This window comes from Armigeres subalbatus, chromosome 1 (genome assembly GCF_024139115.2).
Source record: "Armigeres subalbatus isolate Guangzhou_Male chromosome 1, GZ_Asu_2, whole genome shotgun sequence".
In the NCBI taxonomy this organism is placed as follows: Eukaryota; Metazoa; Arthropoda; class Insecta; order Diptera; family Culicidae; genus Armigeres; species Armigeres subalbatus.
The window spans coordinates 161,193,509-161,221,089 of record NC_085139.1 but is presented as its reverse complement, the minus strand read 5'-3'; the positions used below and the strand labels follow the sequence as shown (position 1 = coordinate 161,221,089).

At 40.6% G+C, this 27,581-nt stretch overlaps 2 protein-coding genes and 1 pseudogene across 2 annotated transcripts; 1 reads left to right on the top strand and 2 right to left on the bottom strand.

Annotated features, from left to right (window-relative positions):
* Positions 1 to 20,641, top strand: part of LOC134206700 (glutathione hydrolase 1 proenzyme-like) — a 133,271-nt pseudogene extending 112,630 nt beyond the window's left edge.
* Positions 20,642 to 22,959: 2,318 nt separating this feature from the next.
* LOC134205437 (uncharacterized) lies at positions 22,960 to 23,446 on the bottom strand. The gene is made up of 2 exons (XM_062680678.1): positions 23,170 to 23,446; positions 22,960 to 23,109 (listed from the first exon to the last, which is right to left on the bottom strand). Exons 1-2 carry the CDS (start codon positions 23,372 to 23,374, stop codon positions 22,985 to 22,987), a joined length of 330 nt encoding a protein of 109 aa, XP_062536662.1. The 5' UTR covers positions 23,375 to 23,446; the 3' UTR covers positions 22,960 to 22,984.
* A 208-nt stretch (positions 23,447 to 23,654) lies between these two features.
* LOC134207995 (serine/threonine-protein kinase SMG1-like) lies at positions 23,655 to 24,902 on the bottom strand. Its single transcript, XM_062684102.1, has 2 exons — positions 24,803 to 24,902; positions 23,655 to 24,709 (listed from the first exon to the last, which is right to left on the bottom strand). Exon 2 carries the CDS (start codon positions 24,347 to 24,349, stop codon positions 23,666 to 23,668), a length of 684 nt encoding a protein of 227 aa, XP_062540086.1. The 5' UTR covers positions 24,350 to 24,709; positions 24,803 to 24,902; the 3' UTR covers positions 23,655 to 23,665.
* Positions 24,903 to 27,581: the final 2,679 nt, after the last annotated feature.

Sequence of the window (27,581 nt, the reverse complement as noted above, 5' to 3'; positions counted from 1 at the left end):
TGATTCCAATTATAAATCACAAAGAGCTTCCCTTGTATTTAGGCGGTTAAACAAATGTGTTTGTTAGTATATCGTGTTGATATCTGTATTCTTCCAGTTAGAGTTGTCTGATGTTACAAATTTTAGTTGTCCAGCAAGGTAACCCTTACAAATCCTTACTCCTAAATGATCAGTCTATTCGTCATTACAGTCTGCTGTTAAGGCCTGATCCAAACAGTTCTTATAAAAGTCTCTTTCAATATTGTTCGGAGTATTCAGTGTGAGTGGTATTGTTTCGAAGTAGTTTTCTCATCAATAGCGTTTAAGTAATGTCCCCATCAAACAAAAGAAGCTTTAAAAGTTTGTTCAAAATCTTAATTTTCAATCGCGAGTCAGTGTTAATACAATTATGTTGATGTGTATATGGTATAGGAATTGCGATACATCTCGTTAAATTTGAATTGCTGACTATATTTCAAATAAACACCTTTAATGAAAACGTATTTTGAAACTAAAATATCGTATTACAATTTGATGAATATCAATAATCGTCCAAAGTTTTGAAAATTATCTAGTGAAAGCAGTCGAAACTGAATCGAAAAGCCAAAATGGGCCTGAGTTCAGAACCGTTCACCAATCATCAAAAATTTGAGCCTGCTATTTTAACAACTACATATTTTGAAGAACCATGTTCCAAGAAAACGCCTGATACTATCTTTGTGGACTTATGACGGCCTTGCATAGCATCATCATTGTCTCGGAACTAGATACAGTCAGTAAAGATTTCAAACCATTTCGTAAGCTTCCATTTGATGATGGGCTTAAAAGACATTGATTGATCCTCCTCACGACCTTAGGTGGTCAAACTATTAGTCATGTAGATAAAAGGATAGTGGATGAAAGCATCATATGGTCTATTCTCATGCACATAGGTGACTAAGGTCTCAGTTAAACGTGACTCTATCTCTTGTTTTACCGTCTAGCGCTGATCATGAGTTCATTTCCTATCGGTCATTTACTGTGTTATAAGGTAGTCAACTAATTTTAATTGTCTTTCAGAATACACTTAGCACGTCTCCTATGTCCTTCAATATTTCTTTACATTGGAGTATTTATTATTTTTTTCCTAACCCGAAAAAATGAAGAGCGAAACAGGTTTGTTTATACGTTGATCCATGCAGTGAAAGTAAGAGTAAAATAACAAAGATTACTGAGAAGAAATAACGGATACAATCACCATATATAATGCAAAATTAGTAAATCTACAGTATCTACTTTCACTACTTACTGTATACTGAACTATGAACTACAATTGGTGCAATGGATGATCGTTTGCTTCCCAGTCTTTTGTGTTAGTATTTTGTTAGTTAAGACTGGTACTAGACCCTGCCGGAACCTCCGCAGCATATACTCAAGAAAATGTTGTTAGATCATGCGACACCTTCTCTAAGTATTTGCAAGGAGGTATGATATATCAAGTGTTTAATTATTTTCTCTATATTGGCAAAAAATACTCGACGCGTTTCTGTTAAATGGAAATGTTACCGGGATTAAAATACGTACTTCAGTACTGTGTAACCTTACTCGGATGCAATTAAATTCATCTCGTTTTCGTCTAACGGTAATGTGGTGAGTACTAATAATACTAGCAATGTGTACTATAAAAGAACAAATTATTTCAAAATTTTAACAATATGCAGACACTTGACTTATCAACGTTGACCCCATCATCCGTGGACAGGGTATTATATGGCTTATATGGCTTATATGCAATTTGAACAAAATTTTCAGAAGTTATCAATGATTAAAATTTATGCACTAAATGTTCTAAAAACAATTGGAAGTATTGTTACATTAGAGAACTATAAGTTGACGTATTATATCCACGGTGTTGATGCAATATGGACAACCATCAAGAAACTGTATATCCTATTGTATACCGTAGAGCGCATGGTTATTCAATTGTTTACACTGTTGAGCCTATGGTACACTTTTATCCGGGCTGGCATATTAAAGCATTCAATTTAAAACTGAGGAAATGCTAATAGAATATACTAAGTTGAAAATTAGACCAACTTCTAGTTGGAATGTGGAGCCATATAAAAAGAAGAAGACTAGAAGTCAAGAAAAATTCTGCTTCTTCCAAGAGATATTAAACAACCAATGCCACATGAAACACTTTGATATTTCCGTTGATTTTTTGTTTTTGAATTTTTTTTCAAATTCGGAATTTTGAAATGAAAATTTTCCGGAATACTTTTTTACGCTCTTTGTGAATTCTATCATATTTTTTAAAATTTTCCAAGTATTTTTTTATTCGAGGCATTATTTAGAACTTCCACGGAAGAAGTTTATGCATTATCTTCAAAAAATTATTTGGATTTTCAAAGAATAAATCTTAAGAAGTCTATGCATTATCTTCAAAAAATTATTTGGATTTTCAAAGAATAAATCTTAAGAACTCTCAAGGTTTATGTTTTTTTTTAATTTGCGCCATAAATTCTTTCAAAATTTCATCGGGAATTCATTCTTCTTCGGGAAGTCATTTTGATTTCTTTGTAGGTTCAGCTAAGATTTACTTCACCATGCAAAGATGCACAGGAAATGATTCAGAAATTTTTAGGAATTTTCCAGGAAATTACCTAACTGATCAGAAAATATTTGAAAATTTGATTTAATTTTTTAAGGAATTCCTACTGGAAATGCTTTAAAAGTACAACCTTTACAAGTACAACTAAAGTACATTTTTTTCGTTATTTCCACTTGTAAAAACATCGGAATTTCCTCGGAAAATTCATTATTGGTGCTTCAGATGAACTTTTTTCGATTTTCTACTGGAAAATCTTAGGAATTTCCATCGGAAATATTTTGGCATATTCCGAATAATTTCTTCTGGAAATTTAAGGAAAAAAAAACTACTGAAAATGTCTAAGAATTTCTTTTGGAAAATGAAAAAAATTCCATCGGAAATTTAGAAGAATTTCCTTTGAAGATTCATTAAAGTTGCCCAGGATTTTGAAAAAAAATCTTTAGAGATTCTGTAAAAAAAAGTAAGCTGGATTTTTGTTCTTATTCATACTGGAAATTCTTCGGAATTTGGAATTTCCTTCTACGGATTCTTCTAGTTCTTCAAAATTTCTACCGAACATTTTTCGGAACTCTTCCACAGAATTTCGGAAAAAAATGTTGTTGAAATTCTAAAGATTTTTCCGTGAAGACTCCGAAGAATTTCTTGTCAATATTCCGAAGGGTTTCCCTTGCAACTACAAAATATTTATTCTTGAAAATTCAGAAGATCTTGGAATTTAAAATTAATCCAAGCAATGTAAAGCAATCCAATAAATGTAGGCAATAATTTAGGCTTATAAAGCCTAGTTTTTTTTATATTGAATAATTAGGATAATTGATAGAAAAATTAAATAATGCACATAAATGTTCAAAATGCACAAAATACTAGTAGTGCGTATGAAAAAGGTTATGACATAGAGAAGCTTGCATTTAAAAAATCAGCACGAAATTCTAAATAATGCTTTTTAAATTCATAAAAGGGTCTTAGAACTAAGGAGATTCCTGCGATATGAAAAAAAGTAGCAGTGTTCCAGAAAAAATCACCCCAATTCCTAAAACAATCTAGGTTAAAAAATAGTGTTATAATTACGATTGAAACTTAATTCCAAAACAAATCTAAACCCTTTCAGGACGGATGGGTCATACATGCCCAGCGTTTTAGATTGTCTATAAAATCACAAAAGAGAGCTAGGCCATCATTTTCTTCAGCAAAATTGTTCGTCTTGTAATATTGTTAATATTGGAAGGTAAACTAATTTGATGACAATACTGGAATTTCTACAGGAATGCTACTCAAAAGAAACAACAGTAGGAGGTTTTATTTGCATCTCAAGATTACATATTAACTTTGTGATTCTCTGATAAACTTTTGTTCAGTTCAGATGCTTCGCTGAGGTAATACTAATAATACTAATACCGTATCTTAAGAATTTCCAGTACGTCCAGAGCTACGGAATGTCCCAAATACTCTTAGGAATCCATAGGGATATACAGTGATGAACTTTATAATTATTTTAATCACTAATAAATAAATTTAAAACAAATATTAAAAAATATAGGGATACTAGCTGTATGTACCCGGTCTTGCTCGAAGTTGCCAGTTTGATTCGCAGTTTTTTCACAATCGGAAAATGAATAAACCAATTCAAGACAAAATTTTCAAAGCGACTCATCTGCTTTTGTAAACAAAGATTCAAACGACGATTTGACGAAACTGATAGCTCTCCCACGCAAACTAACACCATCAATAGGTAGGTGAAGGTTTCCGCTACCTGTTGATGATGTTGGTTTGCATGAGAGAGCTATCAGATTCGTCAAATCGTCGTTTGAATCTTTGTTTACAAAAGCAGATAAGTCGGTTTTGAAAATTTTCTCTTGAATTGGTCAAAAGGATAATTGTGTTTTCTTATTGATACTTCATCATTTGATTAAAAGAAGGCAGATTTCATTTGAAAACATTGACTGGTTTTTGAAAAAGGGATTAAACCCAAAATCGCCTTATTCCGGGCAAACGTCTATTTCTAAAGAAGGAAAAACATCCACCGATGCCTTATTCCGGGAAAACGTCTGTTTTTAAAGAAGGGATCACATTCACCATCCAGAAGGAAACACATTAATCATTGTTTTTCACTGGGCAAACCATGATTTCGATGAAGTGTTGAGTTGATCGATAACTAAACAATACAACACCGCCACACCCACCCCTTTTCCATCCTTAACCCACTATCGTCGTCTCCTTAATATGAAGAATGTGTGTTCCAAATTTGACTGAAATCGGCTAAGGGGAGATCAGAAGTTACACTGAGGTGATTGAGAGCTGAACAATGCCAGTCCCTCCACAAACTTCCCGTTTTCTAAATATCATCCCTATCATCTTCGCCTTCTTAAGAAAAAGAATGTTTGTTCCAAATTTGGTTGAAATCGGGCAAGGGGTACAGAAGTTATGCTGGAACATTGGATCATTGCATACCTTGCTTTTTCATTAATCTTTAATCATAATCATATAATTTTTATACCTTTTAAAATTTGGAATAAAGGTTACTCGATTGGGAAGCATCAAATCATTGTATTTATGAATGATAACGTAATAGAATCAAATAGTAGGCAGAGGTCTAACTGTTTTATTATTGGCTTTCTTTAGTAGTGCGTTATGCATCATCCCCACCTAAAGCATTGTTTACGTTTTGGAAAAAAAAATTCTTCGAGTATATCGCACTGCGAGAGCAACACAACTGACATGGTTTCAATTAGCAGTAAATCTCAAAATAAAGCACCAGTCTAGCGTACTGAGGGTCGTGGATTCGAGTCCCATCGAAAGAAAGTAGTTACCTCCAATACATTTGTCAAATCATAATCTTCCACATAATGTATGTGTGCCTCTAGACTCAGGAATCACCCAACACGTCACGAGTTGCTCCGAGTATGTCTTACCTGTATGGCTGCTCGTATACGAAAGAGACGATGCTTGATGCTGCTGCGTCGAGTGCAAGCTTGGTCGTGGTAACGCATCAAGACAGCGCGTACAAGGTACTGCATGTTAAGGAGGCGTGACATACGTTATGGGCAGAGTTGCCAATATGGATTTATTGCGCCACACATCACCCTTCTTTACCAAAATTAAGCATGTAGCTAGGTCGAGAAAATAAAAACTTAAACGCATGTCTATAATGAATTTCCGAGCAAAAATATTCGCAAGAAAAAAAAAATCACTCCTCTCTTAGTCCCCAAATCTGAGCAACACTGGGATGTGTTGGAAGTATATACACAGTATACTGTATTTATAGACCTATAGTTATAACATCCACAAAAACCAAAATCAAACGGTTTTGTTATCAACTGAGTATTAGGGTCTCGCCGACATTTCTCACCAACGCGAACGCACGGTTCGTGGTTGCAAACAAACTGAGTAAAAGTGTGAGTGAAATGTGCCAATTTTTGTTTGCGTGTATTTTCGGTATTTTTTCTTCCGTGTACCTTGTATGTCAGAAAAAATTCTGAAGGGTTCATTAATTTGAAGTTTTGTTTTGGAGATGGATTCTGCATTTAAAATATGAGATCCCTTAAACTGACAGGCGAGTGCATGAATGTAAAATTGTAAACATTGCCCTCATTGCCCTTTAACACGGTATCTGAATCTCTGGTAACGAAAATGTAAACATAGCCCTCATGTGATGTCCCGATTCATTTGTATGTGAATATACAGTTAAGTAGTGAAGCGAAACAAAATCAGAAAAACTTAGTAACCTGGTGTACATAATAGACCAGTGCATGATGACGTAGGTTGACAGTTCACAGAGCTTTTTCACCGTGACTTAGCCTCTGGCGAAGCTTCCGATAAAATTGTTTCGTCATTTTATTCGCATGTAGATGTCCTTTGCGATTGATTTCATGCTGAATGCAAAGAATATCATTGAAATATTCGGATCGCAGCAATTTTAAACTAAAAATATGAATTTTAATTTTCTCCTCATCGATTTTTCTTCTAACACCTTGTAAACAAGCTCTGTGAACTGTCAAATAAGTGAGGTTAGATCAAGATCTTGCATTGGTCTATTACATCATTTTTAAGAAAATCAGGGCCAGAGAAGACCTATCTACCCAAGCAAAACCGAAATAATCGGCGTCTATGGAAAACCATCCGTTTTCTTTAAGCAGTTCAATAAGTGTGTACCAGGTAGATCATTGGTGAGAACTAATTCTTTTTTTTATATTTCAGATTTATAGGTAATCGCTTACTTACTAAATTATAGCTCGGTAACGTGGACATAATCCTTCAGATAATTAGGAGTTCGTTTTTCCCGAGTAGGACGTCGGTTTTCAGGATTCTCGTTTTGTTCCGCTCCTGTGGTATCCGGATTCGTGTGGCTGATAGCTCCGCTGCTCCGTGGATTACTTGGCGCTCCGGATGGCCTCCAGTCATACACTTTTCTGGTTTTGGACACATGTCTCTTGAGCAGTTGTCCAGCTTCATCTATCAGGATCAACATTCCATTTTTCTCTTCCCGTACGGTGTATCGTCGTGGATCGAAACGTGATTCTGCTTTTGCTCGAAACTGTCTCTCAACGACTACCGAATCTCCAGGACTTATCCGACATTTCATGGCCCCGCGTCTATGATCCTCTCGTCTCTTTGACTTTACTTTCGTTTCGCGATCTCTGGCGTTCAGCACTTGGTCATCAATCGTCACTTTTCCCCGATGTAGCAGTGGTAACCCGCGTCTTATTCTTCGTCCCATTAGGATTTCCTCAGGCGGTATTTTCGTAACGGAGTGCGCGGCTGCGTTGTAAGCTTGCACAGCAGCTTTGAGTTCCTCGACGTAACTTGTTCCGCTTGAAGCTGCAGCAGTCATGGCTTTATTGATTAGCTTCATGCAACTTTCCACTAATCCATTCTGCTGTGGGTGCAGAGGAGTGGAAAATACTAGTTTAATTCCACGCTCTGCACAGTACTGCTTGTAGTCTTCGCCATTAAATGGAGGACCATTATCGGACTTCATACACTGAGGATATCCTTCCTTTTGAAATACAGCTTCCAGAATTCGTCTAGTATATTCAAAGCTGGTGGATTTTACTGGTTCAGCAATAATGAACCTTGATCGATAGTCGACAATGACTAGGATTGAAATGCCACCGAACTTGGAATACGGTCCATTAAAATCTATCGCGATTGTCTCCCATACTGTATGTGGCGCAAAAACTCGTTCCATGGGAGTGGGTTTTTCGGGTTTTCCATTCGTTGCGCACACTGCACACGAATCAACCCATGCCTCCGCATCCGTTGACATTTTAGGCCACCACACGCGCTCCCTTAAGATGCTTTTTAGCTTCGCTTTCGATGGGTGACCTTCATGAGCAATCATAAGAGCTTTCTGTCGTAAACTTTTCGGGATCACGGCACATCCGGTTTTGATCAAGATTCCGTCGCGTATGGTCATGTCACTGCTCACTACCTGGAAATGTTTTAGATGATTTGACCAAATTCCACTTTCAAGGGCATCCGATACCTGATACGGAAAAAGTAGATATTAATTATTCGAGCATATAATGTATAAAAAGCATCGCACGAGCTACCTCTTGCAGTTGCTGGTCTTCAATTGTTGCCTTTTTGATCTCGTCCTCCGTCAGAAACCGAATTTGATTTGCCTCTAGAGAAGCAATCTCCCAAGGGCTTGTTGTTTCCTCAAAAGCATCAGGTATCAGAACGTCGGCTCCAGGGGCACGTTCACCTCAATTCGGGAGATTTGTGCCATCGCCTTCACAGCCTTTCTCATCACGCACCTGACGGAAAAGGAAGTGAACAAAAAGGAAAGGAATATGGATGGGAGAAAAATGGGAAGTTTGGGAAAGGTACCCTTGAAGAGGGCATACAACGTATACAACACGTACAAAAGCTCATAGCTCCTTACCACAACGGGTTATGAACAACAGAATACTTTGAAGGTTCAGGTTTCTGTAGTCAATTTCACTTAGTAAGTGTTTACCAAATATTTGGAAACGCAGTTGCGCATAAACTGGGCAGTTACATATCAGATGATAAGAAGTTCCATAATCGGATTCACAACCATCACAGACAAAGGATTCAACACGTTGAATATTTGCCATGTGATAGTTGAGTCGGCAGTGACCTGTCAAGGCCTTGACTAAGACACTGCAATTCTGTTTAGACAGATTAGCTAAATAGTTAGCTACTACCGGAGATGGCTCTCGGATATACAATTTTGTTTGTCGACATGAATCCAAACTACTCCAATACCGTTTGTGCTGAGTGGAAGCCCAAGAGCTAATCCAACGCTTCACCCAGCACTTAGATATTGGAATAGCAGGCTCCGGACCAAAAAGGTATTGTGATGCTCCAGTACGAGCTAACTCATCAGCCAATTCGTTTCCAGCTATGGAAGACCGGTGCAACGTATTATCTGAATTCAGTTCCTCAATTTCAGTTCGACATGCGATTACTAACTTCGACCTTGAGTTGGCCGAAGTGAAGGCTTTGATAGCTGCTTGGCTAACTGAACAGATATATTACTTTGCTCATTATGTATTTCTGCAGTGCGGATTGCACTCCACACATAATGGCAAATATTTCCGCTTGAAAGACAGTGCAGTGTCTACCCAGTAAGTGGGACTGTTCCAATCTTAGCTCACGCGAGTAGACACCTGCACCTGCTCTACCTTCGAAGAGGGAGCCGTCAGTATAACAAACAATGCTGTCCGACATACTTCTCTCCAAATAGCCAGATGTCCACTCATCCCGCGAGGGGAATTGTGTTGAAAATGTCCTATAAGGGAAACTACTAGCGAGTGTGAGATCACTTGGAGCAAGGACTGTTCTGTCCCAATCAACCATGAGTTGTAACAACGAAGTGTGTGTAGAACTGCGGTTTACAGGATTCTCTTCCATGAAACCGAGAACCCATAATAAGTAAGTACAAGAAAGTGCTTCTTGTTGGAGATGTATGTGTAGTGGGACAACGTCGAGAAGAACCTCGAGAGCAGCCGTGGGAGTCGAAGAGAACGCACCAGTCATTGCCATTAGGCACATCCTTTGAAGATGGCCTAATTTAGACTGAATTGTCCTCACTTCACCCTTTTGCCACCACAAGACATCCATAAGCCAAAATTGGTCGTACAACTGTTGTGTAAATCCATTTGATATATTTAGGTTTAAGACCCCAAGTTTTACCAAAAGTTCGTCGGCATTGACCAAAAGCCATACACGCCTTTTGACTCTGAACTCAATGTTAGGAGTCCAGGAGAGCTTGGAATCAAGAATTAGTCCCATACTTTACCTGATCCGTTACATTGATTTCAGAGTCAAAAAAGATGTAATGGGCGAATACCATTACAGTTACGTTTTTCCGTGAAAAGTACAATAGATGTTTTATTCGGATTAACCGAAAGGCCATATTGGCGACACCAACTTTCGACTGCCTGAAGAGCATTTTGCATCAGGTCGAATAAAGTAGTAATACACAAACCGGCTATTAATATTAGATAGTCGTCGGCAAATCCATAGGTAGGAAAACCGCCATTATTGAGTAATCTCAATAGCGTATCTGCAACGAGGTTCCACAAAAGTGGAGATAATACTCCCCTTGAGGGCAGCCACAGACACTCAATTTCCTAATCGCTGCTTGACGTAATGTCGAGTAGAGATGTCGGTTTTAAGCATCTGGTGAATCCATTTGGTAATTATATTAGGTAGCCCATGACAACGTGCGGCTTCAATATTGCATCGAAAGACACGTTGTCAAAGCACCCTCAATATCTAGAACGCACCCCAAGCATGATTGCTTTTGAGCAAATGCTTTTCGATGTCGTAGACAACCTTGTGTAGAAGAGTCACGGTGGACTTTCCAGATTGGTAAGCATGTTGATTAACATGAAGAGGCATGTTTGCCAAACAGTCATCACGAATGTGATGATCGATAATGCGTTCTAAGCATTTCAGAAGAAATGAGGTCAGACTGATGGGTCTAAAACTCTTTGCTTCTTCATACGAAGCACGTCCTCCTTTTGGGATAAACTTCACAGTGACATCCCGCCAGGATATGGGAATATACCCAGTAGCAAAACTGCATACTAAAGTTTTTTCAAAATATGTTTGATATGCTCAAACCCCTTCTGAAGAAGAACAGGATAGATCCCATCTTCCCCTGGAGATTTGTAAGGAGCAAAACTGATTAGAGCCCATTGAATCGATTCAGTAGCTATGATTCTACGAGCCTGAGCCGAAGACCCATAACTACATGAAATAACATAAGGAACATCCGAAGATGCTATATCTATACATCCAGGGAAGTGTGTATCACATAAGTGCTCTAACGCTTCTTCGTCAGAAGAAGTGTAGTCGCCATTTGGCTTGCGAATTTCCGCAACTTGGAAATCCTTGGATCTCGCAAGAATTTTATTCAATCAGTGGCCTCACTCAAATTGGAAACATTTGCACAAGGTTTTTCCAGCCGAATCGTTCAGCAGATCGTAGAGCCTTCTTGTAAGCTTTGCGAGCCAACGAAAGAATCCGTCCCTGCTGAATGGCGTCTGTTCCAACTCCTTCTACACTGCTTCCTGAAGCTTAGCCAAATCGGAATTCCACCACGGGGTTCCTCTTGAGGTTTTCACAGAACGCAAGGGCAAGCTTCTTCAAAAGCTTCCACGATATGCAACGTTGTAGTATCAACGGCATCATCCAAGTCGGTAGGAGTTTCAATGGATGGTAGATATCCATGAAATTTTGTCGAGAGCAACTCTGTATAGAGATCCCAGTTGGTTGAACAGAGTTTCTAAAACGCAAGATCTGCGAAGAAACATTCAACTGATCAAAATAGATGTAGCGATGGTCAGATATGGATTCCTCATCTGACACATGCCAATTCGTCAACTCGTGACTGATTCTATTGGAGCAGAGAGTTATGTCTAATACTTCTGCTCTATTAGATACCATAAAGGTTGGACGATTGCCTATGTTAAGTAAACCAAGTTCGGTACTACTTAAGTATTCCATCAAGCTCGAGCGTCTCAGATTGATATCCGAGCTACACCAGATGATGTGATGAGCATTAGCATCACTGACCGACAATTAGCGGAAGGCCTTTTTGCCGTGCAATAACTGACCACTTGTTTGAGAAAGCATCCGTAGGGGATGGTTCATCATGTGGTAAATAAACCGAACAATAGACGTATTTCCTGACGGGGATCCGCCAGTTGCATCAATTGTGACCTTTTGCACATACATCTCTGGTTGTTAGTTCAGAGATAAGTGTAGCAACGATAGCGTTGTTAACAAGTACACATGCACGCGGCATTGATCGAGGTTTGCCATTTCATTACTGAAAGCAGCAAAACCGGGTTCACTAGGTTACCCTAGGTAAAGCTACCCTTGCGAAAATAGGGTTCCTGCACCAAAGCCACTTGGGATTTGCCATTTTGCATAAGTCTACAAAGATTAATCGTTGCTGTTCTTTTGTGCTGAAGATTGATTTGAGCTATCCTAACTGTAGCCATTGCGAATTACGATAATACACTCCACAACTTCAACATTTATGTGAACAGCAACGATGAAACCAAGTCGGTATCGTATCAAGAACGTCAAAGACGAAACACAGAGTACACTGTGAAAAACGCATAAAAGCGAATCCATATAGGTGACAATTAGATGAAAAACTAAATAAAAACATACTCATAATCCCACCCTTATTTAACCTCAAGTTGAGATTGAATAAGAGTAGCCGAAAATTCCGGAGAAGCAATAAGTCAACTACGCCATAGCTCCGGTTGGCGCAATAAGGGCTCAATACTGTGAAGGGTGCCCTGGTGCTTCACGGGCTCAGTTTGTGGTTAGGTTCTTTTTATACCCCCTAACCATGCATTCATAGGCACAGTAAGCATAAAGCCGCGTCACACTGGTAATTAGGGGTCACCTGTATGGTGGACTTTTACCACTGGAACAGGCAATCCGTAGCGTTATTCTTAGCCAGACTACCGGCTGCCGACACCACACGGCTATCTAGGCTGTTCGTGGAGAGAAGTTGACATTGACTTTACGTCAACTCTCAATGTGGCCGAACAGCCGAACACGTATGGTCGCGTATGGTCATGTCACTGCTCACTACCTGGAAATGTTTTAGATGATTTGACCAAATTCCACTTTCAAGGGCATCCGATACCTGATACGGAAAAAGTAGATATTAATTATTCGAGCATATAATGTATAAAAAGCATCCTTTGAGCTACCTCTTGCAGTTGCTGGTCTTCAATTGTTGCCTTTTTGATCTCGTCCTCCGTCAGAAACCGAATTTGATTTGCCTCTAGAAAAGCAATCTCCCAAGGGCTTGTTGTTTCCTCAAAAGCATGGTCTTCACCCTCGTACAGCCTTGATGAGGGGTCCGCAATATTTTCCCTACCACGCACATACTCAACTTCGAATCTATACGGGCTAAGCCTAAGAGCCCACCCATCAGCACGAGTTAAGGCTCGCTTCGAATCTTCACGTGTTCTGTTCAAAATAAACGTGAATCCCTGCGCATCCGTACGTAGTAAAAAGGGTCTACCAAGCAGAAAATAGGCAAAATGTTCCACTGCCCATACTGTGGCTAACGCTTCGCGCTGATTTTGTGGATATCTTTTCTCTGTGGATGTCAGAGCTTTGGAAGCGAAACTTATTATACGAGGACACTGATCAACCTCCTGTTGAACAAGTACGGCTCCTACCGCGTTCGGTGATGCATCAGTGTATAATATGGTTTGGTGCTCTTCAGAGAAATAGCCGAGAGATGTGGTGCAGTTCATGATTTGTTGCTTTAATTTTAGAAAGGCGTTCTTTTGTTCCTGGCCCCATTTCCATCCATCTGCATGTGTAGCCTCCCACAGGGGAGAAGCGATATCTGCAAATCCTTTAATATACGGACTAATAAAGGAGGCTAATCCCAGAAAGCTTCGGAGTTCTGACACTGTATTGGGTTGTCTGAATTTGCGAATGTCCTTGATTTTAGTTTCATTGATGTTGAATCCATTTTCGTCCAGATCATGCCCTAGGAAACTAATCCTGCTTTTGTCAAATTCGCATTTTTCAGGATTGATGGTAAGATTATGGTTTTTCAAAATGCTCAATACCTTTGCCACTGTTGTTTGAAGTTTTTCCAGGGTGTCCGCGAATATCAATATATCATCGATATATATGATTATATTATCCAGACCTTCAAGGATCCTAGACATTTCCCTCTGGAAGATTTCGGGTGCACAGTTCACCCCAAACATCAACCGTGTGAACCGGTACATCCCGTCCTCCGAGAGAAATGTGGTTAAATCCCTCGAGTCTTCATGCAATTCCAGATGATAGAATGCATTTGTAAGGTCGAGTTTCGAGAAGAATTTCGCCCCGTGAAGTTTGATTTTCATTTCATCAACTAACGGAAGGCGAAAGTACTCTCTCTTAATCGCTTTGTTGGGTGCGCGCATGTTGACGACCAGCCTGAAGTCGTCTTTTCCCTTTGCCACCGCCGACATGCCACTTATCCAATTCGGTGCTGTCGTCACGCGTTCGATAATGCCTTGACCTTCCATAACCTGCAATCTCTTTCGAGCGCTCTCTCTATAAGCTGCTGGCACGTTGTAGTACGCATTTCTCGTTGGTGGGATAGATTCGTCAACGCTGAATTTTATCAACACACCTGGAACCTTCGGGAATAGTTTTGCTGGTACCTCTGTCGCCTCACAATTATTGACCGATGCTCCTACTTGCAATAACTTCATATCGCTGGCTGTCGACCGGCCAAGTAACGAACGACGTCCTTCGGCAACAACTAGAAACTCTGCTACAACCGGAGGCTTAACGTAATCAACGACAGTGATACCTGCGCTGAATTTGCATTTAACATTTATAGGCTGACTTGTGGCATACGCTCGAAGATCACTGTTGGTCGACAACTTAATTGGTTCGAGTTTTGCACGCCCTGCATGGTATTGTCGCTTCAAAAGGGCCCAATCGCTGCCGCCGATAATATTTACATCGGCACCGGAGTCTATCAAGAACTTGATGGGGTCTGACATTCCTACACTACAATTGATTAATACGTCTGTAACGGAAAGTGCATTGATTTGCTGGAAACAAATAACAAAACCATATTTTGCTTTATCCAAAAATATTTAATTGAACATTGTAGTAATGAAACGTTATCAATACATCAAATAACGAGAAAATTAATCATTGTTTACCTTCTTTTCTTCTTCCTCGTCTGTCCACCCAGCAATTTGATCCTTTTTTGTTTGAATTTGGTTTGCTGAACTGCTTGGACCATTACGGCATGCCACTGCAAAATGGCCGATGTCTCCGCACTCATTACATTTTCGGCTCAGCGCTGGACAAGTTCCGAACTTGTGATATAGGCGGTAGCATCTTGCACACCGGGAGCGTCGACCCACGCCACGGTTCCTGTTTTCATTTTCCTTGTTTTGCCTTTTAGCTTGCGACTGCACGTCACCTGAAGATAAGTATCGACGCTTTACTTGACGTCGATTGCCGTACGAAGTCTGGCGTCCCCGTGACACAACAAATGCACGTGGAGGTTCCGAAGCCGCTTCTGCTTCAAACGCTTCTTCGCGTGTCGCTGACTGCACGATAAAAGATGTTTCGTATCCAAATGTGCGCGCAGTTTTGGCTAATTCCTTATTACGCATTCCTTTGAGAAGCTGCATTCTGACAAACCGATCTTCGTCCGTTGTGCTGTAACGGCACAGACGGACCTTCTCCATCAGTCTCGCATGAAAGGTTATCGTAGGCTCGTCCGTTCCTTGGCGTAAGTTGGAAAACGTTTCATGCTCAGCGGTTATGTCGACCATTGATTGCAAGTAGCTTTCGATGTTTTTGACAAAAGCGTTGTAGCAGTCAGGTTGTTGTAAACTTGGACGAAGTCTAGCCGCTCTAACTATTCCTTGCAACTTCTCTCCCATGGAGAGGAATAGTATTTGCGCTCGTTTAGCTTGATCGCTGACATTGGAGAGAGAAGTGGCAATCTCAAAGCGATCAATGAAACGGTTCCATTGCTCCCACATTCCGTTAGCTGGGACGTCGTTTGGAAAAGGTTGTATGTTGTCCCAACGAACGTGTCCGGTACTGGTCGATCCTGGCGTATCGACTCTGGTGTTCCAGCTTCGGTCATCGTCGTGGTGTGTTGAGATGATTGTAGCGCGTTGTTGGTATGTACTCAGATCTTGTGCCAGCCGATTTAATGTGTTTTGCATTTCGTTCATCCTTCTAACGTAATCCTGATTTTCATTCATCCCTGCGGGAGCCGTTCCCATATCTGCGTTGACATCCGATTGTTCTCCGCTGTTTTGATAATTTTCGGGATCCGCGGCTTCAGATTCAGGTGAATTGCGTTGGAATCCAATTTCAAAACTACATAGAGCTTTCAGGAACACAACTCCAAAAGCAAACGACAGGCAAAAGCGAAAAGCAATTTTTAATCTTTGCTCATTTGCAGCATAATCGGAAAAATGGTTTTCAGATATACTAATCGCCCAACAATTTACATTTGTACAATCAAAAACGCGAGGTGAGAGCTAGCACGCCCACTGTAGCAGCCATTTTTGGACTCTGTCGAAAGTCACCTTCAGCATCAATTTCGTTTATCTGCTCAATTTTTGTAACGTTCGTTTCATCGTCCGACCATTCACTGTTGTATCCCTCCGGATCCTCTGAGTCGCTTCGGAACTCTGGAGCACGTACGTATCTACCCTCATTCGACATCGTATGCGGTTGTTTTTGTTTTGCAGTTGCGTATAGTTTATTTTACCTGTAATAATTGCAAATCAACGATAAATTCTCCCAATATGCAATAGTTATGAGTGAAGAGCAATTCCGAATTATGCGAATGAAATCGTTCTCTAATTTTGAAATTCAACAAGAAACCGAGCGTTTTAATCGCTGTCACCAATTTATTCGCAATAAAAATATTCGTGATCAGCCATCTTGCTATCACTATGGACATTTTAGTTGGATTTCAAACCCATTAAGCGCGGTCATCCCGAGCCGCTACCATCAAAATCACCTGCGGCCAAATTGGTCCGCTTTCAAGGGAACTATCGCGGTCATCCCGATCCGCTACCGTCACAATCCTCCGCGGCCAGTCTGGCCCGCCTCGAAACATAATTATCGCGGTCATCCCGAACCGCTACCATCACAATCCTCCGCGGCCATTTCGACCGCTTCGAAACAAAATTAACGCGGTCATCCCGAACCGCTACCGGCAAGGTCACCTGCGGCCAAATCGGTCCGCTATCAAGAAGGTTTTCACGGTCATCCCGAACCGTTTCCGTCAGAATCATTCGCTCTTTTACTGCTCATTTGTAGTCAACCGTTATTTGAATAATTTTTCCTGGCACAATGAAAGCATTCACCAAATGTTATCTCACTCACTATATACACTTTCGCACCGGGGATTTTTCGGCTTTGCAGTCACGCTTTTTTCCATCACTTTCGGAGCCCGTCCGCCATTTGCATTTTTCTTTGCTTTTCAATTATATATTCGAATTCAATTTCCTTAACATTTTTCTTAGATGTTCAGTATTGTATCACGTGATGGGTGATTCCTGAACAATTTAGGTGCAGGATGGTTCTAAAATTTAGATATCTGACACGGATCGCCAAAATGTGTGCCTCTAGACTCAGGAATCACCCAACACGTCACGAGTTGCTCCGAGTATGTCTTACCTGTATGGCTGCTCGTATACGAAAGAGACGATGCTTGATGCTGCTGCGTCGAGTGCAAGCTTGGTCGTGGTAACGCATCAAGACAGCGCGTACAAGGTACTGCATGTTAAGGAGGCGTGACATACGTTATGGGCAGAGTTGCCAATATGGATTTATTGCGCCACACAATGTACATATTCATATATGAGTTTTTAGAACATTGTAAATTGTTTCGGCTATTCTTTTGTCCGAAATTCGCACTACGTGACCGATGACATCTTTTATCCACCTAAACATGATCAAATTTAGAACACGTATCGCCATTTTGATGCTTTTAGAGTTATTTGGCATAGCAAAAATTACTAGAAAACGAAAAAATAGCTTTTTATGGTTAATCAATAGTTACTTGAGTGCTATAAATAGTTTAACATTTTTTTTTCACAAAATTGATTGTATTAGCAGTCTAATGAAAACATAAATATGGACCAAATTCGCTTTTTTTTATTCGATGAAAGTGGTAGAAAGATGGTAGGGTAAGAAAAGGGTTGCTCATAGAATTGCTAGTGCGTATGCATTGATTAAGCTGTAGTTGAGGAACTTGCCCTCAATGCTCAACACGCAGATGTGATCACTTACCGACCACCATCTTATGATGCGATGCTGCTGCTTACCAAGAACTACGAAACCGATTCCATTCTCCGCCTTCTCGCCACCAGTGTAGTAGATGTAATACTTGAACCGAGTATCCAATCAATTTCTTTTAAAGATGGCCTAATCGCCTTATTCTAATACTAATAACACTTTGTTGTTGAAATTATTTTCCCTACAAGGGTTCAGCTAACCTTCTTCTTCTTCTTCATTTTGGCATTACATCCCCACACTGACTGGGACAGAGCCGCCTCGCAGCTTAGTGTTCATTAAGCACTTTCACAGTTATTAATTGCGAGGTTTCTAAGCCAGGTTACCATTTTTGCATTCGTATATCATGTGGCTAATACGATGATACTTTTATGCCCAGGGAAGTCGAGACAATTTCCAATCCGAAAATTGTCTAGACCGGCACCGGGAATTGAACCCAAACACCCTCAGCATGTTCTTGCTTTGTAGCCGCGCGTCTCACCGCACGGCTAAGGAGGGCCCCTAGGGCTTCTATCTTATTACGGACCCCCAAAAAATTCGATTATGCACATTCTTTTTTAACTAAAATAATATAAAATCAGTTATGAATGCATTTTATGGTGTTTCTAATGAAAGTAACCACAACGCTGAAGTGTGGTTCTCTCGATTGAATTCTACAAATTCGTAATATTTGTAGTATGCTGTGAAGAAGTGATTATGTCTGAAGGGTCTCGTGTTGATCAATTTACTCTACCTGTCTCCGTTTTTGATAGTTTATATATGGCAACTATGAGACCAAAAAACAGAACAGTAACCCTAATATAATTTACTTCAGTTTTTCTCGTATCTTTTTCCGCAGGAATCCATACCGAAAGAAAATCGCACTCACCTCCGCCGTTCTAACAATAGTTCTGATCTCATTGGCCGGAGGGTTATACTATGGCTTGGCCAGACGTGACTCTGAGCACATTCCTAATGATCGACACGGAGGAGCAGTGGTCGCCAATGGGCACGAGTGTGCAGCAATTGGAGCGCGAATCCTACGCATGAATGGATCAGCTGCCGATGCCGCCATAGCAACTCTATTCTGCGAGGGGTTACGTGCCCACAAAGCCATGGGCATCGGGGGAGGTTTTATTCTGACGATCTACGACAGAGCAAATAACCTCGTAGAGACACTGAACGCAAGGGAAACTGCCCCAGCTGCGGCGGCCGAGGATATGTTCGTAAAACCGGACAATTCTACAAGGGACAAAAGAGGCCTCCTGATAGCAGTACCCGGTGAATTGAAAGGGTATTGGGTTCTTCATAAAAAATATGGAAAATTAGACTGGAAAGCGTTGGTACAGCCTACCATAGATTTGTGTAGGAAAGGTCACATGGTTACTGGATATTTGGAACGAATTTTGTACCGAACGAGAATACAAATTCACGCAGAACCATCATTGCGTGAGATATTCATCAATCCAGAAACAAATAACACGTGGAAGGAAGGGGAGTATATTAAACGACTGGCTCTGGCCGATAGCTTAGAGATCATTGCAAACGAAGGTGTACATTCTCTGTACAGTAAAAATGGAAGCCTGTTACCGAAGCTTATGGAAGACTTGAAAGGATTCGACAGCATTCTTACAGAGGAAGATTTCTATAATTATGAGTAAGTGGGCATGATTTCATGCGTTCCATTATTTGTATTTTCTTTTCATATAACGAAATTATGTTCACTATTTTAGACCTAAATGGGAGGCTCCTTCAACAGTCACGGTCCGCAATGATAGTCAAGTGCACTCATTTCCATTACCCGGAAGTGGATCACTGCAAAATTTTATGCTAAAAGTTTTAGATGGATATAACGATCTGAACGTAACGGATCCCTTGACCTGGCATCGATTAGTTGAAAGTTTCAAATTCGGATATGGCATACGAACCAGAGTTGGAGACCCTGGGTATCTTTCAGGGCACATGGTTTATTAGCCAATTTATCCAGTACCAGCTATCCAGAGTACGTTCGTAGTCAAATTCATGACAATGAAACTTTTGACGAATATGCACACTATGGAGCGGAATTCTCCAACCCAGAGGACCAAGGCACAGCGCATATTTGTGTATTAGCTGCCAACGGAGACGCGGTATCGGCTACCAGCACTATCAATTATTTGTAACACATTTCATGCATTTTCTATTCCAACCAATCAGCAACTTATTTTTCGATTCCAGACTAGGAGCCAAAATTCGTTTCCCGATCCACCGGAATCATCCTGAATGACGAAATGGACGATTTCTCGTCGCCTGGAACGGTCAACACATATGGTTTACCACCATCGCCCAGCAACTTCATCGCTCCTGGAAAACGTCCGCTGTCTTCGATGACGCCGACGATTGTAACGCACCAAACAGAAGGAGTTCAAATGATAGTCGGCGGAGCGGGTGGATCACGAATCACAACGGCCACCGTTACCCTCCTGCTTCGGTATCTGTTCTTCGGGGAGGATCTGGACACCGTCATGAATGCCAGGCGTCTCCATCACCAGCTGGCTCCAATGTGGGTGGACTATGAAACGGGTTTTGACGAAGCAATTTTGGAAGGATTGCGGATACGGGGTCATGATGTGCGTGAAAAGACGCCCGATGCTGGCTTTGCAGCCGCGACGGCAATCACCAAGGATTCAAAGAACACCGTAAACGCAGCATACGATTCGAGGCGGGGAGGAAGCTTGGAGCTTATAGCATAGTTTTAACCAAAGACTGTAACATTATGTAAAGAAGAAAGAACTGTTGAAAATGGAATTTCCTTGATCATAGATTTGTTATATCACAGCCATGCGTCCCGAAAATGAGTTAAGTACGGGATTGAGAATGCGAAAGTTTTTTTTTGTGTCTCTATTAACGAGACTTGCAGTCTAGAGATGACGGATTCGGGTCGGGTATGGATTTGTGAGATGAAAAAATGTCGGGTACGAGTTTGAGAAATAAAATACCACTTAATATGCGTTTGGTTATTTTGCGGCTTTCTCGTTATTTAGACCTACATCCTTTTTGATGGGGATGTAATTCCAATAAGAAGAAGAACATGAGACAATTATGCGTAGAAGGGCAGTGTACCTTTTGATAAACCGCCGGTCGTCATTGTCCTTGAAAAAATAGTTTGCAGTCTAAAAGCAAATAAACTTCCCCGTGATCGAATACGGCATGCCGGTCTGGGAGAGCTGCGCAAAAACTCATCATCTGAAACAGCAACGAGTTCAAAACAAGTTTCTGATGATGATCATCGACCCTCCTCCCAGGACACGAACTGCTGAGGTGCATCGTCTGGTCGGGGTGAAAACATTAAATGAACGCTTCGGCTCAGGGCCCGTTGCCTAGCTTCTGGACAACAAGCGATTAGGGCGCTGGTATCAATCTAGGTTATCAAATTCGTATTGTAAATATTAGTGCACGTAGTAGTTAGTTTATCAAATTTTCAATTATTAAAATCAAAATAAAGATGAAGTGCCAAGTGACCAACCACTTTAAATTTTAAAATTAATCTTCAAATAAAAGTATTCAAGTCAAAAAAGTTATCGAAAAGAAAATTATTTTGGGTCATTTTGTCCCGTGGGAGCATTTTATGCCATTTTCTCCTACTCGCAAATAATTATTCGAGGATTGTCATCAAACTTCATACAAATCAGTGTACGCAGCTTATAAGCAACATATATATTATTTGAATTCATAAGCCAAACACAGACCATGATCCAATTTGTTGCTGTAGTATCTGTTGTGAGCCTATGTTGACTTTCGATTTCATTTTGGTTTCATAATTTTACCATTGGTTTTGATGAGGCGACGTCGATCACGGAGTAATCCAGATATTGAGCTTGTTTATATCTGACACGTTTGATTTCACAGAGTTGTTATCCACATTAGTGATCAATTATTTCGTCAGAACTTGTAAGAAACTCACAGTAAAACGAACGAACAATACACTACTGTCCATATATATCAGGAGTTACGCCGTGGATGTTTTTGTGCGAAGTCTAAATTATTAAGTGCCGAGATGGCTTCATCTAAAAGCTAAGACGAATGATAAACTTGTCTAACAGAAAATTTGGAACGATGATTCATAGGATTGTAAAGGCCGGGATATTCTCGAAATGATACGACACAGAAGATTATATTGTTGGCGGATTAATGCAATAGTAGGGAAATCTGTCCCATAGTGTTACACAGAAGGGTTAAGATTATGTTATGCAGCACTCCAGAATGATGGGACAGTTAAGAACCATAAAAAATTTGAATTGAAAATAAAAACCATGAAATTATCCAAAAATAGTGGTTATTAAAAATTATCAAAAAGAAATAATACAAAATACTAACAGTATTGATGAAGATGTCTATGAATATAAAATGTCATATATTTGGAGTTCCTTTCACCATGGTTTAATTTTGATCTTCAATGTTGATAAATAAAGTAATATTTTACTCATACCATATTTAAGAGCGTTTCCCATGAACCGCTCTCATCTTATACTAAACAACATGATTTCCGGTTCTTCTATGATGTTACAAGAGAGTTGAAGGTATTCTGCAGCCTGATCGCGGCTTCGTGATATTGGCATTGAGGAAAATATTACCCAAGACTACACTGCAGTTCAAATAAATGATAGGAAAATGTCAAGATAGTTTTAAAATAAGGGGTTTTGAATGACCTAATATCATTCGCTGTGTAGCAATGGATTTTGATCCACCGGAATCAAAGTGTCTACGGGACTTTATTGCTTCAGCGAACGAAAGCTCAGGTATGGGCTTCAGTGCAGACTGGACAAACGCTTGGTGGAATTTGAAGTTACCAGACTTGGTAACCCAAACATTACCAAAGGCAGTGCCACTTCTGCTCAGTTACCGGACAAATGGCTCCCGCGTCGATGGTGAGCAGTCTACTGACTGAAGATTGTTGAAACCAAAACGGACACGCTACCGCGAAAAACCCATTCGCAACGCGTCTCTCGTCTGGGTTTGATGTTTGTTGAAGAGTTTAACCGACCAAGTTTACCTGTTAACCATAGTGCTAGAATTCAAACCCAAGGAGTCCAACCCTCGTGAAGAGACCGCCAGAAGTTGTCCGGATCCATCGCTTCCCGTATCATCCACTCAACCTGCTCTTGCGCGGTACAACGACGGTTCGGATCTGGGTCTCTTCCTCAGTTTCATCCGGATGCGACGCCACACCGATACAGCATAAGCATTCCGTTTTTGCTCCTTTTGGGTGCGATGAGCTGGGAAACGAAATAAGAACATTAATTATAACTTCCGATCAATAACGCATCCAAACGTACCTTTCATGTGATTCCGTTTGGTGGGCGACTCAACACTCAGTTTATCGACTATTTCAACACTCAGTTTATCGGTTTCCTCTTCCTCGCCGGTCATGCCAGACCCGGCTTCGCTGGTTCCGCTTTGTTCAAACTGGAACAGTTGATCGAATATCTTGTGCACATTCGGCATCGTGTTGCGAACCTGTTCCTTCGCTTGGCGTACCATTCCATCGGTAAAATCCTTGCTCAGTACGTTAGAGTAAATCTCGGATACCGTCTCAGGAAGGCCTTATGGCGAAGCAAGTATTCTCTCAGCGCCGGGTTGTTTTCATCTTAAGTTTCATCTTCAGTAAATTACGGATGTCCGATGCCAATGCGTGATGTGCGCCCATGAGTTCCTTCAAGCTCATTTGCACTCATGTGCAGTTTGTCTTGCGCATTGCGCACCGTTTTCTCCATTTTGCAATCTTGGTCTGCACTTGATCTGTCATGTCGTCAATCAAAGCTTTCACGTCATTTAGCCAAATTTGATTAATTTGTCCCTCGGATCCAGCAATTCAACAAGAGCAACTTCCGTCTGGTTCACCATTGCTGAACATGAGTTTAACTTTGTGCAGGCCTTCCTATATTTATCGATCATGTTGACGAATGTTTGGTCCTGTTCAGCGTGCCGGTTGATTTGCATGCGATTAACTTGGTAGTTCAGAACCGAGCTGCAATGCTTCAGAGCAATGTCCAAATAGATGAGCTGTTCGTTCAAAAAGTCTCGCTTTTGCAGAGAAGCCTGCTCAAATGATTTCAGCAGATGAACAAGCTCGGGGTTGGCTCCAGAAGCCCACTTTAAACGATGGAGTATTGCATTTGTGCTAGTTGTAATATCGGCACCCAATTTTTGAATGGATATCTTCGAGGATGTTAACGATTCCACAATGTTTTTGAGCTGAACAAGTATCAACGACCCATCAGCATAGATTGTTAAGTCATTGGAAGAGGCAGTCGTTGAGCTGTCTGCAGTTGTCAACTCATGCAACCAGCTGTGGGCAACGAATTGCATTTGCGATCTTGTTAATGAAATTTGAGCTGTCAGGATATGTTCCGACAGTAGCTTAACTTTCATCATCTTTCGCCACGTGAAACTAAGATGAAGGCAAGCATTTGTCGCTTGGTTCAAATCTAATCCAGTGATTTGTTCCGCACTCATAATACGGTCAATGTTTTTCGGTGTATAAATCGGACAAACACACTCGATCCGATCCAGTCATTTGCTGTAACATCTCGCTGTCCTGTTCTATATGTGGGTTGATGCGCAAAGTATACCATAAGTAACCATGCCGGCTGCCGACGGGCCGATGCCCAACATGCAGTAGTAGACGAAGTCGGATATGAATTTACGGATCGGTCGAACCAGGTTATCATCATTGAAGGCCGTCGCCATTCCAGTTCCTTTGAATGCGCAGGCCATTTGAAGACAGGATGTGAAGAACTCCATCATCGCTTGTACGCGCTTGACCACGAATATAGCTTCCAATATGTCGTACGTAAACTTGTTGAAGATCAGAACCTGAAAAAGATTGTGAATAATTTTGTATTAGTAGCATGGTAGTGGTTTCTAGGTTGACTAGGTTATAAGTAAATTAATGGATAGCGGCCTGACATTCACACTTCACTACGATGATATTGTCGCCCGAGCTAATCGGTAATTGGGCTTTATCTTCAAAATTACCGACGAGTTCCGTGATCCGCTTCGCTTTAGAGCACTTTACCGCTTCCTCATGCGATCGATACTAGAATCATCTGCTGTTGTTTGTTGTCCTTTTCAAGTCACATGGAGCGCAAGAATTGTATTCAATGAAAGTTTTTGAGTACGAGGAACGTTGTCGTTTGATTGGAATCGAACCACTAGAGGTAAGACGAATAGCTGCTCAAGCCACGTTTGCTGGAGAGCTGCTCACCGGAAATATAGATTCTCCAAAACTATTGTCGCAACTTAGGCTAGGGCTGTGCAAATATCGATAAAATCGATAATATCGATATTACCGGATGAAATTTATCGATACGATAGCCGATATCGATAAATCTTTGTAATCGATTTAAAAAATGATGATGCCAATTAAATCAACTAAAAACTACATAAACTAGCTCACTGCTGTGTCTGGTGTTGAGAATATGGACTTATCAGGACGACGGAGGTCCTTCGTAGCTCTGTAAGAAAAGCACATGGCTAACATACTGGGGTCATGGCTTCAAGCTCCACCGAACACTCACAAAAAACTCCGCATTATATTCATGAGTTTACACATGGATTTTTGCAATGGGGGTAGCGAAATGGATTCCATATTTTTAACACATATATTCCATGCGTCCACATGCATTGCATGTACGTTCACACATACTTTCCATGTGGGTCATAGTATCCATGTGTGAATTTGTGTACAAATAAGTATGTGCCGACGCATGGTATGCATATTCCAAAATACATGGATTTTTTGCCATAAAAGATGTGTCGATTTTCCTGAGTGAAGGAAGTAGTTACGCTCCAATACATTTTTCGAACTATGTAAATCTTTCACGTGTTGGCAAAAACTAGTTTTCAAACATAGTAATTAATTTCCAAACCGGGTGGTCAATACCCGAAAAATAGGCACTTAACTTTGATTGAACCATCATCCTTCTACTGTTCTAGATGTCGGTTCCATCGGAGAGACTGTTTTCTAAGGCAGGTCATATACTCTGCGATTCTCGAAGTAGTTTGGATCCCGAACGAATGATGTAAGTGAAAAAAAGATAAAGCAAAATGTTAAATTGTCGTTTTATGCTCATACAATGTTACATAACCCGATTTTATTATCCCCAGTTAAATTTGGGGTGATAAAATAGGAAAAAGACAAAAACGAAAAAAAATATTCGTTTCTCATGTATGAATGATTTTATGCATTGGGAAGGCAAAATACGTGAACGAAAAGCCTTACAAAACCCTTGACATGAACATTTCATAAAAATCATTGTTGTTTTCGGTGTTGTTATCGAGATGAATAAGAACGACTGAAATTCTCATTTTTTTTAAGATGACCAAATAGGGTCACAAACGTGATAAAATCGAGAGGGAACGAAATCGGATCAACACTGTATTTTTTTTATTTATCGGATATCGATCCGATATCCGATATTTTCCAACCCGATATATCGTCGATACCGATATAACACCAAATGAATATCGCCGATATCGATAAACCTTCAATGTGCACAGCCCTAACTTAGGCTGTGAACCATTCCAGCGATTCGTTTGACTTTTAGTTAAAATTTGATACTTCATATTTTCCCATCGATGTTAAAATTTTACTCCGAAGCCGACCCATTTGAGTTTTTACAGATTGATAGTTATTTGGAACAAAATGGCTTTGGCGCCATATTTCTCGCGAACAAAGTTTAACTATCGAACTGTCAAATCTAACCATCCTCCGGAGCAGGGTTATTTTTAACCACGGAGAAATAACCATCAAACTGTCAAATTTTAACTAAAAGTTAAACGATTTGCTGGGATGGTTCGCAGCCTTGATATGTATGCACCTGAAAGACCTCTTCGTCAACGTTCATTTTTGTATCCAGAACCACAGACTTGCAATTATGCACTACACGAGCCAGCTCGGAAAATCAGCCGGCGCTTCAATGAGTTTTTCGACCTGTTTGACTGGTACCGAAGTGTTTCGTCATCGGATACTCGACTCTTTCATTTGACACCAGAGCTTTCAAAAATAAACGAATGAATGATAATTCGATGTCCTTGCAAGCGTTTGAAAACTAAACTGCCACTTGCGAACAATTAAATCTTTTCAGAAGCAATTATTAAACCATCAAGTAAAATTCCACATCTCTGGGAAACTTACCAGATTGATCAAAGCAAGGTGGATGGTGTGCAAAACTGTGTGATGTGAAGATTTCGGGCGAATATTCCAGATCGTTAGAATCGCGCCGGAGACTAAGACAAGGTGATGGACTTTCGTGCCTGATGTTCAACATTGCGCTAGAAGCTGTAATGCGCAGAGCCGGGGTCGATTTTTAACAGACCCAGTCAATTTATTTGGCGGCCGAACATTTGCAAAGGTGGCAGAACTGTACACCCGCCTGAACCGTGAAGCAACCAAAGTTGGACTGGTGGTTAATGTGTCAAAGACAAAGTACATGCTTGTGGGCGGAACCAAGCGCGACAGGGCCCGCCTGGGAAGCAGTGTTACGATAGACGGGGATACCTTCGAGGTGGTCAAGGAATTCATCTACCTTGGATCCTTGCTATCGGCTGATAACAATGTTAGTCGTGAAATGTGGAAGTCGGGCCTACTACGGACTCCAAAAGAAACTGCGATCAAAAAAGATTCACCACCGCACCAAATGAGTCATGTACAAGACGCTGATAAAACCGGTAGTCTTCTAAGGAC

What these genes read in the sequence shown, in the direction of transcription:
- LOC134205437 (XM_062680678.1), bottom strand. Translation starts at nt 23,374, where the DNA reads ATGGTACGCCAAGCGAAGGAACAGGTTCGCAACACGATGCCGAATGTG. An exon ending in CAAACGGAATCACATGAAAG is followed by an intron (nt 23,110 to 23,169) that starts GTACGTTTGGAT and finishes TTCGTTTCCCAG; the next exon opens with CTCATCGCACCCAAAAGGAG.
- LOC134207995 (XM_062684102.1), bottom strand. Translation starts at nt 24,349, where the DNA reads ATGAGTGCGGAACAAATCACTGGATTAGATTTGAACCAAGCGACAAAT.